General features: G+C 33.9%; 1 protein-coding gene across 3 annotated transcripts in view; it reads right to left on the reverse strand.

The window, feature by feature from the left end:
* Positions 1-877: 877 nt before the first annotated feature.
* Positions 878-15,082, reverse strand: part of ARL5A (ADP ribosylation factor like GTPase 5A) — a 33,973-nt gene continuing 19,768 nt past the window's right edge. For 2 of the 3 annotated variants that reach the window (XM_061183883.1, XM_061183874.1), the window contains one exon: positions 8,547-13,725. In XM_061183883.1, coding sequence (XP_061039866.1) covers positions 13,677-13,725 — 49 coding nt within the window. In that variant the 3' untranslated portion in view covers positions 8,547-13,676. Of the gene's footprint in view, positions 1,075-8,546; positions 13,726-15,082 lie in introns of those variants that run through there. The other variant, XR_009700383.1, reaches the window with a different exon arrangement.

Here is a 15,082-nt window from a genome sequence, read left to right on the forward strand (position 1 = left end):
AACCAAGCTATGTGACTGATACCTAATAAAAGAGATAGATGCTCTGGCACAGATTTATTTCTCATGAGTCTTGGGCCAGAAATCTTACAACCAGAAGCAGAAATACTTACATGTCTAATGTTATGTTTCTAACACTGCCCAAGCTAACTGTTCATAAATCTTCCCCACGAGATTAAGCAACCTGGGAACATATGTGGTTTCATTCTCTACGTCCTTGACCCCTAGCACCGTCTCTAAGACATGGTAGGTATTCAGGTATCTGTTGAATTTTATTTTGCTATTGTATATAGAAACTGAAAGATACATTTTTGGACACTAGAGAAGAGGAGTGAGGAGATACACATGGTGTCAAAAAATCACTTGTAGCTAAAATATTGTCCTAGGAAAACTAGCTATGCACTTAATGGATTTTTGGCCAGGTTACTGGTCCACTGAATGCTACTCACTTGTGTTTCCTTTGAGCCAAGGAGGGTGGGAACTCTGACTCCTTGCTTTCGTGCTGTTGGGACTCGTGCACTTATATGCTTGTCAGCCTTGCACTGCAAGGGAACAGATAGCTAATAAATATCCCTGAAACACATTTCTTAAATGTCTTAGATGAAATTAGCAATGTAGGTTTAAATTCCAGACACGTATATAATTTTTTCTTGCAAGGTCTCCCACCAAAGACCTTTTCCAAAAAGCAAAATTCTTAACGCCGTCCACCCTTTCCTGAAATCCTAACATGGGCTATGCAAGCTGGTATGGTTACACTCTGAAGACACAAAAACATTCAAAAGAAAAAAAGCACAAGGTTTCCTTTGACTTTAGTGAGTAGACTTCCAGCTCATTTCCTTTAAAACACTGCCCCTGAATTGCAAATTACTTCATGGTCTTTTTTTAAGTGCACTCTCTTCCTAGACTGACAGAGCCAGCTGCAGCATTGTACTGTCTATGGAAATATCATCAGCACTCTGTCCTTGAATAAGACCACAATCATTACATGTGGCTCCTTTTCACACAGCAGGAACGGAATATATGCTTGTTTACAGCAACGGTACCAGAAAGTCATCACGTTGGCACTCTTGTCGGCAGCTTAAAATCAAAAGAAAGTTTAGCATGAATTACCTGAATCCTCTTTTAAAGTAAGAGTCATTTTACTTTTAATACATTATTAATGTTTAAAGTGTTAGCTTGTTTTCTAATATTCAAATTCAGCACATTAATTATAATTAGTTTTGATAAGTCAGCTGAAAATTATAATTTATTTGCTTATAGTCATTATTCACTAGATATATTTATATTTCTTATATTTCTCTGTTCCAATTGTATATCAAAAGGATAACATACTGTTTAATTGTAATTAATTTGATACGAATTACAAAAATTTAATCTAATAATTAAATTATTAAATAAAAATAAAAGAATAGTTACAACTAAGTCATTTTTATACCTTCCCACAATCCCATTCCTTACAGAGAGCCACTGTTACCCATTTGGTATAACTCCCTTATATATCAACTTTGCTTTTTCATGTATGGGCTCTTAAATGTATTCATTTTAAGGGGTAGCAAATAATTTTGTCTGCATCAAATGAATTTGTTCTTTAATCAAATGATAATATAAAAATAAAACATTTGAGAGCCATAGTCACCATGAAAAATGTTGTATAAACATCTTTTATTAAAGTAATGTTCTCACCTGGCAAATATTAGTGAAGCAATCCATTAAACTATAAATAATTTTAATTTGGCTCTCATTTATCAAGTACAAAAAACAAGCAGGCAACTTAATAATCTGAAAAAAACTTTTTATTTTCTTAAAAAATGACTACCACTCTCTCTCAAATACATCCTATTTTGATTAAAATGAAGCCAAAATGCTAACACTATTTATATGTACAAAAAGACCATTAAACATTTAAAATTTATTTCTATCTTTAGTAAATCAATCTTTCCCATTTTTTGTCAATTATTATTTTCCTATTTTCAAAAAGTGAACACGTTTTAAAAAATTCTAAATAAATGTAAATTTTTAATTAATTTGATACTAATTAATTAAATTTTAATTATACTGCTCCCCCTTTTTTTCACCCAGTAAATGTGGGAACTTACAGAAAATGGACAGAAATAAAACACCAATTTTATTTGTTTTTGTTTTACATGGGGTTTCACAGAATATCACTTAAGAAAAAAGGGTTTTGAAAATGAGGAAGTTGAGGTCTTAAAGCACTGGAAGTGCGTACACGGCAGATCTAAGTTTATCACTCAGGCTGTCTCCCAGCCTAGTGTTTGGTTTACTATACCAGCCTGCTTATATGAAGACCTCTTAAACCCCGCACAGGAAATAATACCTCTTTTTTCTAACTCTCACTGCATTTTGCTTGTATCTTTTGAAAAATAACCATTTGAATGGATCTTATCCATGGTCAAGAATCTTTCAAAAGCAGTAAAATATCAACAATAAGCTAAAAGAGTAGTTCATATCTTTATATCCACAATGATTGATGGGAATTCTATCAAAATTAATCAACCTTGCAACTGGAGTTTGCAAATGGTATTGTATCAGTGAATTAATATTTACTAATCACCTTGATCTCTCTTCATAATGCCCCAAATGCAGTTAGACGAAGATAAAACAAACAAAAAAACAGAGTTGCATCTCATTTACTTATAAATTAGAAACTTTTTTGTATTTTTCCTACCCCATTAAGATGATTCTTTAAAAACAAACAAAAATGATCCAACACTGGTTTCTAAGTATTAACGTAACGTGCTCAAAACAGAATATCTGGCATGTACAAAAGCATAAAGAATCAGAAAAATATCAACCATAATGCTGTCATCTTACAACAACCTGTAATATATACTGTTAGGATACATTTTCTTCCTTTTTTCTATGTTTTTTTCCTAAACATAGTTGAGATCATACTAGATGTAAAAGTTTGTATCCTTTTTTCCCCACTTACCTGTCACATCAATTATTTCCCCACATTGTTAAAATCTCCTTGTAAAGAAAATTTAATGGCAGCATGTTTCACCTTATAATTTAACAAATCCCTTAATATGTTGGACATTAATGGATGGACACTGGATATATATTTTGAATGAATTAACACAGGACTTTTAACACTTTTTACCTTTGAATTGTATTCAATGTATGGCTTAAGTAGGGTCCTACAAAAAAGGCAAAATCTTAAAAACAAAGAAAATGTAGGACATATATTCCAGTAGATAAAAAGCCAATCATGTCCTCTTTACTGATCCTATCACATTAACTAGAAACAGTTTACTGGGGGAAAAAAGGAATAAATATAAAGTCATTATCATCCACTCAGGGTACAAAAAAATATCCTACAACCATTAGGTATAGTTATTTTCCATCTTCTCCATCACAAAAATTTTGAACAACAGACAAACCATAAAGAAAGCCTAATATATCCAATTAAAAATTTTAATTCTTCTGAGACCAACTTAAGATACCGCACACACACACACACACACAAGGTAAAAAGATTAATGACACATGGCAAAAGATCATTGTACTTTAAAACAACTTTCACAAAGCAGGAGCAAAATGTACAAAGGAGGTAGAAAATTTATATAATACAAATGACCAAAAATCTATGAAGATGTTCAATCTCATACCTCAAACATACCCAGAGAGTAGCTAAGAATTTAAAAGAATGAAACAGTGAGTGTTTGAAATATACAAAGATGTATTCCTGCAACTTAAAAACTTGTTCATCAAAAGCAATTTTCTTGCAAGAGATAACGGTAAGATGGGATTTTCAGTCACACTGGGAAAGAGTACAATCTCTATTATTAAAATGAATGTAAACTTCCCATAAAACAAAGAACCTTTAAAAGAAAAGTAAAAGGACTAGCATTATAGGCTGACAGTTGTAGACTGACACATTTGCAGGAAAGCATCACCAAGGCAGAAGACCAGTCATCTCTGTTAGATGATAAAGTGTTAGAGATTACTCTTCCCCCACATTAAAAAAAATGAGCTGAGAGTATCTTTTTTAGGTTTTTTCCCTTCTATTCTTCCAAAAAAATTCAATGATTAGCACAGGATGGATACATTACAAGTGGATTAACAAGTAAACTTTGCACAATAATTAAAGGCTAAAGATCACAGAAAAGTCGAGGGTAGAGAGAAGCTCTGTGCTGCCCTTTGCTAAGTGAGGGAGAACTAGTGAATGTACAGCACAACCTGAAAATGCCTGGAGAGCAGTGATGGCCTGTGAGGAGCGATGAACAGGTCAACAAATCTTACTATAATATAGAATGTCTTGGGACTTCCCTGGTGGCGCAGTGGTTAAGAATCCGCCTGCCATAGCAGGGGACACGGGTTCGAACCCTGGTCCGGGAAGATCCTACTTGCTGTGGAGCAACTAAGCCCATGCGCCACAACTACTGAGCCTGCGCTCTAGAGCCCGCGTGCCTAGAGCCCGTGCTCCGCAACAACAGAAGCCACTGCAATAAGAAGCCTGCGCACCGCAACGAAGAGTAGCAGCCAAAAATAAATAAATAAATAAATAAATTTATTTCAAAAAAAAAAGTCTTAATATAGAGATGGCCATGTGCTTGAGTGAAGAATCGACCAGGATGTGGGTACTCTTTGGGTAAGACAATTGGGCAACATGTCAATAACACCTTTTAAAAATTCAAACACGTTTACACAGCAATTTGTAATTTGAATAAAAAATAAATTCAAGTATTAATTGTATTATTTTCAAAGGTGAGAAATAAGGAACAATTTAACAACAGAAGACTGGTTAGATAAATTATGATAATCCAAACAGGCAAACACAATACATCCAGTAAAATAATGTTTCATGTGTAAAAGATGTTTATAGTATATTGTGGAAAAATTACAGGGTTTTTTAGAATTCTGTATTCAAAATATTGACTCAAATATATACCCATTCCAAAGTGTTGATACTGGTTTTATTAGAATGATGAGACAATGAATGATTTTAATTTTCTTTTTGCTTATTATGTCTCTTTTCTGGTTTTCACTCAAAGAAATCATGCATTTCTTACGTAATTTTTTTATATTCATAAACGCTTTTATATGCTAAAAAGATAATTATAGGGACTTCCCTGGTGGCGCTGTGAATAAGAATCTGCCTGCCAATGCAGGGGACACAGGTTCGAGCCCTGGTCCGGGAAGATCCCACATGCCGCGGAGCAACTAAGCCCGTGCGCCACAACTACTGAGCCTGCACTCTAGAGCCCACAAGCCACAACTAATGAGCCCGCGCACCTAGAGCCCGTGCTCTGCAATAAGAGAAGCCACCACAATGAGAAGCCCGCGCACCACAACGAAGAGTGGCCCCCGCTCGCCGCAACTAGAGAAAGCCCGCGTGCAGCAGCGAAGACCCAATGCAGCCAAAAATAAATAAAATTAAATCTTTAAAAAGAAAAAAAAAGATAATTATTAAAATTAAAGGGACAAATGGGGAAGTTTAATGATCAAGGACTAATATATTTAGTATTTAAAGAACTTATTCCATTTACAAGAAAAACACTAAGATTCTAACAATAAATGAACAAAAGAATAATTAAGAGGACATTGAAGCATATAAGAAAAAGAGTCTCAATAATCAAATATGTGCAAAATAAGACAACATGCTTATCCTTTTATTAGAGTGGAAATTCCCCCACCCAGAATATACAATATTAATAAAATATGGAATAATAGGCATTCTCAAATCCCATCAAACCATTTTCTCTTCTGGGATTCTAGCCAAAAGAAATACTCCCAACTACGAAAACAACTTTCACTGGAACATGTCAATCACAATGTTCCTTGTAAAATAAAATAATGGAAATATAGTAGAAGATTACTTGGGGATTTGAATACTAGAAGAATTCAAACACTGGATCTGTTTCAAAAAGATTTTATCCATTTTGATGTAGTATGATTTGCTAGAATGTAAGGCATGTAGTGATGTGAATACCTGGTCACTTAGGCAGCCCAACTCATGGAATCCCACAAAAGTTGGTTCCAGTCATTAGGAACACATTCAAAAGGACTGCCGGAGGCTATTTTACATTGTGAAAATATTCTTTTCATGGGATAAAGTTTATTTAGCACCAAAAAGAGGATATTCCAAATGTGAAAACTAAAAAAGGAAGGGCATAAAAGATCAAGAAGATGATGACACAGATCTTTTCCCAAAAGAGCTGTTGTACCATTTACTATTTCAATGTCCACAGATGGTAAACCACAAACTCTGCTGCATTCCTGACATTCCTAGATGCCGATTCACACAGATCTCAAAGAAATAAAATTTGTATATATTTATTTGCACTGCATGATGCTTTTAGGCCATTTTTAAGGAAATATGTCTTATTTCTACTAGAAGAACTAGTCAGAAAAATAGTCACCCTGAATTCCTTTTGAAATAAGGCAGAATTAAATAAAACTTGAGATAAAAATTAAATTGAAATAAGAATTAAATGAGGTAGTATGTTACAATCACAGACGTAAGAAAAACCCATTCATGGTGGGGGGTGGGACACAAAAATATTAATAGTTCATTAATTTGTTTGTCAACACGTATAAACTGAACACCTGTCACATACTAGGCACCGTGTTTGGCGCTGAGAGATGTAAACTGGTAAACAGAGCAATCGCGGTCACTGTGGTCCTGCAGCTTACATTCCAGAGGGGAGAAAGACCGCTACTCAACAAGCATGCGTGTGGAGGTGCTGTCCCCAGGCATCCGCAACGTTTTTCCTCCTTTTTCTCCTGTTTACTGTCAACCATTCTCATGACTGTTCACTTTAAAAATATTCATTTTAAATGACTGGAACTTCCTCACATTTTAAGACAAATTAATCACACAAACTGGTCACACTGTTTATCAGGTTCATGTCCAATTCAAATACCCAGAAGTAAAAGATAGAATGCTATTAATTGACGAAGTTCCATAAAAAGGTTCCTAGAGAAGATGAGGACAATCGTTGTTTCATTTGCATAATGCAACCGTCATACCTTTTCAATTGCCCTGGCGATCCCAGCCCTGGACAGTTAATAGAGCTACCATCACCAAGTCTGCACACATTAAGACAATAAACCAGAATGAAAACACTGACAACATGGATGTGTGAATAGTAATTATAATTAACCTTTTCTAAAAGAAAAGGTATATGTAATATAGTACATAATACGGTAACAATTTAACTTGTCTTTTTTTTGCTGTTCTTTTTACTCAAAGCATAAAGCAGAGACAATACTTTTTATCAGGTTAACATGCAACTTAAAAAAAAGTTAATATACATATTAAACATGGAAATTCACCAGTAAAATCATATTTGTTATCTCCCCTCAAACATACCTTAACATTATTCCTTTATTGCATTATAAACAAGGTCCTACTACTGGTCACTTGACCCAATGCCTTACATTTCTGGAACTTGACATTTCAGTCAGTTACGGACACAGGAATGATGTTACAAGTATAATGAAGTAACACACCCGCAAAGAAGCTGATTGCACTGCTTTACCAATGGAGAGGTCCCTATACCATCTGCCACTCCATCCCAACATGAGCACAAACATAAATATCCCCCAGCCACCCACGAAGTTGTCTTGTCAAGAAGGCCCTGAAGCATTATTTCCCTAGGTACCTAACGTATCAGCACTGATGAAATACAAAAGCACCCAAGTGCTCTAAGATTATCACTTTTTGGAATATTCCTTGAATGTACAATTTTCCTAGGATACAGAGAAATACAAGTTAATAAATGATAAAGAGATAAGAAAAAATTTTCACCTCTTCTTGCATACAAAGCTTGAGTCAAAACCTTGTATCATATTAGAAATTCCAATACAACAAACCTAAAAATTTTCAAAAGGTTTCTAATTAGTTGTATTAAATGCAGCTTCAATTATGTCAATATACATAGAGCACATATGTCAATATATAGAGACTAGTTGGAACACATTTTCATCTAGTTTCTCTAGGAAAATATAATAAGCAAGGAAGATTAATATCTACAAGATAAATCTGTCATATTTAAAAATCAATACAGTTAGTAAAATATATTTTAAGCACAAATTAAAATTAGTATTCATTTTTCTCATCTCTAGCAACCAAAAGAGCCCTCATTAGACATAATTACAGCTTCCTTTTCAATGTGTTATCTTGAACATTAACCCAGAAAATATCTTTAAAAGTGCTCTGCAGGTATCACTTCCTCTTAAGGAACCATAGAGGGACATAATGTAACAAAAGGCTACTCTAATCTAAAGGACTGTTTCAAGCAAAAATAATTAGAGGACTTCTTTACATCACCAATGTAATAAGTTTTGGAAGAGAACAGTATATATTATAATAATTAAAATCATATATACATTTCACTTTTCATGCAAGATTGTTTAAAATATAAACAAAATGTAATTGTGAATCACTGAAAATACAGTCTTTGCCCCCAGAGTTTACAGTCAAAAAAGAAAGAAAGAAAGAGAGAAAGAGAAAGGAAGGAAGGAGGAGAGGAAGGGAGGGGAAAGGAAGAAAGAAGGAATGAAGGGAGGGAGGGAGGGAGGGAGGGGAAAGGAAGAAAGAAGGAAGGAATGAAGGCAGGGAAGGAGGAAAGGGAAAGGAAGAAAGAAGGAAGGAATGGAGGAAGGGAGGGAGGGAAGGAGGGAGGGGAAAGGAAGAAAGAAGGAAGGAATGGAGGAAGGGAGGGAGGGAAGGAGGGAGGGGAAAGGAAGAAAGAAGGAAGGAATGAAGGCAGGGAGGGAGGAAGGGAGGGAGGGAGGGGAAAGGAAGAAGGAATGAAGGGAGGGAGGGAGGAAGGAAGGAAGGAAGGAAGGAAGGAAGAATGAACATGAGAAACATAGTAGAGTTCTAGCAAATATTTCATTTTATAAGGAGAATCTAAAGAGGAAGGATTCTGGTGTGCACACACATGAAATGGCTCAAGATCTAAATGATATGACTCAAAATTACTAACCACTAAGTATGAGAATTAAGAGGCTACTCTTAAACAAGCAACAAACTTTTACTAAGATTTTAAAACACAATATAATTTTCTGTGTGTTAAAATTATTTTAAAAAAACAGAAATAGAGTCTATTTTTCTAGTCTCTGCATTAACTAACACCAGGGTCATGGAATATTTATATTAGGAAAGAGAAAAAATGGTTTTGCTCGTGCTTCCTTAACCTATGGTTTACTCAGGGTTAGGATGGGTATTTTCAGTTTCGAGGCTTTTTAGTCAAACCAAGCAAAAATTATGACTTAAAAACCTTCAAGGCTGTATCATCAGTAAGCCAAGCACATATAATACCATAGAAAACATGTATAATTTATTAGATGGACTTAAAAAATCAACAAAAATCAGTTTTAGGCACTTGTTGAGTACAGACTATGGGAATTTTCTACCAAAGAACACAATATCTAGCAGGCAAGACCATAAAGATTCAAACTTTAGTTTTCAGAACAATACACAAGGGCTAGACATTCGATAAGAAATATTGCATAATTAATCCAACTGTATCCTGTTACAATTTCTTCACAATCCCACACACGATTTTAGGATTTAATAGAAGCAGTCACTTTTTAGCATCCAAGGTTTTTAAATTCTCTCTTTCTTTCCTTTACTCCACCATTCTGGTCTTAAAATTATCGTACATTCTTTGAGGGAGCATGATATAGAAGTTTTATTTTTTGTGTAAGTGGAACTTTAAAAAAGTATTGTCTATATTATATCTGCATCTATAGTGTCAATACATGGTGATTGACAATTTTGATGTTTTTTACAGTCCATTTCAACAGGTTTATTTTGTAAAGATAGGCTTCTCATTACTAATTCCTTTAGACAGCTAATGTTTACTTTTGTTCTTTAAGTAAACATGAGGGAAAAAAATGGAATGTGGTCTACGGTTTTAAGGTTGTGGGGATGTCTTCAGGTTAAACACTACATATGAATTTGGTTTGGTGTCTTTTATTCCTCAAAACGTAACTTATTTTTGGTAATGGGAAGATAATACACATATAACTTAATCCCTTTCACATCTAACTAGTAGCTCAAGGAGCTGGCAGTCTAGGTAGTTCTCTTATCTTTCTGAATCTACCTTTCAGTGTGAGAAGCTAAAATTAAGAAGTATTAAAATGTTAAATAGAGTACAATTTAAAGGACTCTACTGCTGGTATGTATTTATGTGCTGTGCACACAGCAAGCCAGTCTTGTGAGGTACTCAACAACTCTGATAATACTCTCTAATGAGCAAAGTGCAAATCAATGAATCAAGCCAGTGGCGGAGAGCAAAGAACCAGAGAACCAACTTAGAAACTAGTGGTTTGGAGAACAGTGGATATGGGTAAAGTCTAGAATATCTCTAGGACCGAGATAACGTATCTTCGTTGATGGGCAATGAAGATACAGGAGAGCAGGGGATGGCTGAGCTATGGGAAAGCCAATCCTAAAGCAAGAAGTTCCAGGTTATATTTGGACAGTGGGAGGGTTCAAAGTTAAGTCATGCAAAGAAACCTTGTCTCTACCCAGCCTTGAAAGATGGATTGATTCCAGGATACGATTGGGTAACTGAGAGAAGATGACTCCAAAGTCCACAGATAATCTGGGATGTGCTACCACCCCCTATATACAAAGTAGAACACACTACAGATATATTCCCAAAAATGCCCGCAGAGGAAACTAGAAAGCTGTCTACAGTTTTTCTATGTGCACTAATATAAACAAATTTTGAGGTTGTCTGTACTGTATGTGGTTGCCGTAGTCACAGCAAGAGATGTAAAGTGCCTGTGAGAGGGGACAACAGAATCCCATTTCTAGACATCTTAATACTATACACTCAGACAGAAAAGAAAAGAACATCTCAGGGACTTCCGGCCCTTCCTCAGTGCCCTGCACTTCTCTGTGATCTTACTGTCACTACCTACTAGGCACTTCTTGAAGACCAGAAAACAGAAACTCTTTTCTATTCCATGCCACGCTTCTAAAAGCACTTTACCTGCATTAAAAATGCCAGACAGCAGTGCTGAAGCACTTTTTTATTCTTAAGGCAAAATGTCATATCCCCTACCCACTTTCCCCTGCCTCCCAAACTACCTGCCTTCAATGTATTCTTTGCCCATCCATGAGGGCCAAAGAAGATAGAACTGAAAAATTTCAAACAAGAATCCTTATTAGACTGTGTAAGATATACTTCCTAAATGCAATATGACAAAATTAAACATATTTAAATGCGTATAGCAATATGGTTACTTTTACCAAGATATCAAGAGAAGTTACACAACTTTCAAAATTAGTATCAAACATAGGATATTTAAATCCAGACACATGTACAGAGGTATGAAGCTTTGTTCTTTTCAAAGCTGAGCATAATAACCCTAAATAAAATGTTTGTTTACACCCAAAAGTAGCATATTAAAAAACCAAAACCATTGCCCTTTGCTTAATTCCACTTAAAAACTACATATAAGTCACCAATATTCATGAGGCTCTCCATGTTATTTGGAAGTAATACTGTTACAATGATTTCGATGTATTTTCGTACATAAATTAAAAAAATTTTTTCCCATTGTAATTTTGGTTTTATGCACAAGTATAAAGGTACCACCTTTTTTCTAATGCTTGGCCTGGAGGGTAGAATATAACAAAAAAAAGCATGTTTCATAAATGTGGTAAAAGATTTCATGCATTCTCATAATGCCATGTCAATCACTAAACCAACTGTAACAACGCAGTACATGCTTTAAACATCCAATTAAGAATAAATTTTGGCTAACACCTTGATGACAAGGGAATGTGCTGGTATATTGTTGAACTGATGTGGCAGCAATTCAAGGGACTAAACCATGGTTATTCAAATTAAAAGACAAAAAGGATAAAAGGTGTGGATTTGCTGGGCTACTTTACAGAATATCTGTCTCTGATGACAATGCAACATCTACAAAACAGATTTGGATTTTTAATATACAAGCAATTTCTTACAGTGATTTGAAAAAGTATGAGGATATATGAACAAATAAAGCTTAGTAATTTAGGATTTACTTTTGTAAAAGCAAGTTGACAAATATTAAAATGTTATACTTGCATTTTGAACATTATAATATAAATATAAAACACAAAACATCTAATTTTAAACACTGATTTCCCATGCCTGACTTAGATTTATATAACGAGCATTTTATATTTTATAGAAAGGAACTTTCAAAGTTTTGTCAATACTTATAGTATGTACTATTATTTCTCATCAAAATCTTTGAAATCTAAAAGGTTGGTATTAAAAGTAGTTTTTTTTTCTTGAATATTCTAAAACATGCCAGTTTGGGATTAGTCACCAGATTTTCAGGGCATGAAAGATATACCAACAGAGTACCCAAGAATATGTTTTAACACATTTAGGATAAGTTTGTTTACATTTATAACAGAAATACTTTAGACTTTCAGATGCTGGGGGAAAAAAAAAAACCTAGCAAACGTAAAAGGTTTTGGGGCCAAGTCACTTCTTAGTAAAAATAATACATTATGTTGATCAGTATTTAAACCAAATCCTTAAAAGCATTAAAAAGGATTCATATTTTGTAATTGTCAAACAATGCACTCGTGTGGTTTAAGATGATAGAGGAAAACTTACAGACACAAAAAAAACCCTCAAACTATTCCAACTCCTAAGTTAAGAAATAAGAAACTTTCAAATTAAGAAATTATCTTTGTTGCTTAGAAAATATGCTTTACTTTTCATCTCAAATTGACTTTTAAATGCTTGACATAAAATTTAATATCTAAGAAGACTGTAGCTAAATTATTTGATAATATTTATAGTGTGATATTTCTTCTCTGGGTAGACATATTTCACGCAACAGTTTCCAATTAATGCTGAAAAAAATCACTTGATAATTTTAATCACAATTAATGATTGACTGAAAATGGATTAACAATTTACTCAGTAAATTTAGATGGCATGAGGTCCAGTAAAGGGAGCAATCTGGTGACTGCTCAATGTGCAATTCTGCCCATTAGTAATACTGAGTCAAGAATATGACAGATATTTCACTCAGCTGGACTACATGTTTCCACGTATGTGATTTGGTCAACAAAAAATTAGGTACACAATGTCAAGCTTTTTCCTTTCTTTTTTCTTTCCTTTCTTTTTTAAGAGCAGCTCAATGATTTGGGGGTTGGTTAGTATGATACAGAGAACATAGGGGAAGTACAAAATGGCACTTACCACCAATGCCAGTACTCATCTCATTATGGTTCTAACTAAGGATATTATTAATTTTTGTGTTATTTCCTTTTTTTAAGAACATAAATCAAAGCCATTAACTCAAATTTGAGGTATATACACAATACCTACACAACCCTATCCAAAATACTTTTGATAATAAAGCTCTTAAAGTTAAAAATATCCTCCTCTCCCTTTGTACTTACCACAGGCTACACAATGTCCTGAGAGGATTCTTTATGAGAAAAATGTCCATCACAGCTTTAAGACCTTGCTTTGGAAGGAACTAATGAGAAAGCAGATGGAAAGGTGAGACTTCATCTTTGTTTTCAAATAAGTGGTCTTAATTTTTCTTCTTATAGAAAAAGTTTAACTGTTTAAATCAGTTTATTATAAATATATCTAAACCATTAATTTTTGCAGCTTTCAGGTAAAGTCCAGCACTTCATTTATACAAAGTCTATGAGAATAGGTCAGTAGAGATCATCTAATCTTAAGTCGTGACATCATCCATTCAAGTCCTTGGCATAATCTATAAAGAAAATAAAATATCTTGATTAACTAAGATATTTTAGTTATGAACTAAAAAGCTATGAACAGCAAACTAAAAGAAGATATCATTTTTCATCTACCTAAACAACAAAGATTAAAAAATCAGTAATATTCAATGTTGGTGCTATTGTGGTGAAGCCATACTTTCACAGAGTGCATCCGTATATTTTTGGTTCTGTTATGGTCTCTAGGGCCTAGAATACTGCCTGACACATACAAGGAGCTCAATAATTACACAGTGAATGCCCACAGAAAGTAATTTAGCAAGAAGTATCAAAAATGTTTAAAATATCAATACTCTACCCCTTTTTCTACTTTCAGAAATGTATCCTAAAAAATAATCAGAGATAAAGACAGGTTTATGTATTTCGACTGTTCATGAAAGCATTCTTAATGGGAAAAAGTAAAATTTAAATGTCTGGCAATAGAGGAAAAATTTAACAAATTATGGAACATTCATATGATAAAATATTAAAAACTTCCTTTCAAAGACTATTTTACAATATGATAAAATGCTCATGATATAAATGAAGTAGAAATGACAGGATATTAAATATATAGTAGAGTTGTTAAAACAAAGTATACACACAGTATTTATGTTACATCTATATATTTTAAAAATCTGAAGGAAATAAAATCTCATATCACTAACACCAGTTACCACTGAACAATGGGTAATTGAGCATAATCCAAAATACAGAAAGAGATATTCATTGTAGTAAAAGAATCTAAATGTTTAGTAAGAGAGAAATGGCTGTACATATAATTTTATAAGAAAATGAAGGACTGTTATGAAGCATTAACCGTTATCTACAAGGAGCTTTTATAGATATGAGAAACTATGCTACTATATTAATATTTAAAAAGCCAGAACTCAGATTTTTGTATAGCAGTCTAACAATGTAAAAGATGATAGAAATAGAAGGGAAAAAAGGGCAATGAGGTAAATAAATGGTTGTTTTGGTGTTGGCCCATACTTTTCTGCTATTACTCAATTCCTTACTTTTAAACTACTGATAGGAAATCATACAAAATAATAAGAATAATAGGTGAGTAAATTATTTAATTCCAAACTGTTAAAGGTATAGTAGTTACTTAACAGCAAAGTAGAAACTGCGCTAAGCACTTAATATCCATTATCTTCATTAATCTTCACAACACTAAGACCAGAACCCTTCCCATATTACAGAGGGAGCCCAGGCTTAGAGAGGTTAGCAAATGGCAGATATGGGAGTCAAAATGTCACCAATACTAAAACCAAGAATTTAGACCAAGGTGGTCAGACTGCACAGGGAAACAACAGTACCCCCCAAACCAAACATTTCCACTTGCCAACT

The sequence above is a fragment of the Eubalaena glacialis genome, chromosome 1, assembly GCF_028564815.1.
Source record: "Eubalaena glacialis isolate mEubGla1 chromosome 1, mEubGla1.1.hap2.+ XY, whole genome shotgun sequence".
Classification (NCBI taxonomy): domain Eukaryota; kingdom Metazoa; phylum Chordata; class Mammalia; order Artiodactyla; family Balaenidae; genus Eubalaena; species Eubalaena glacialis.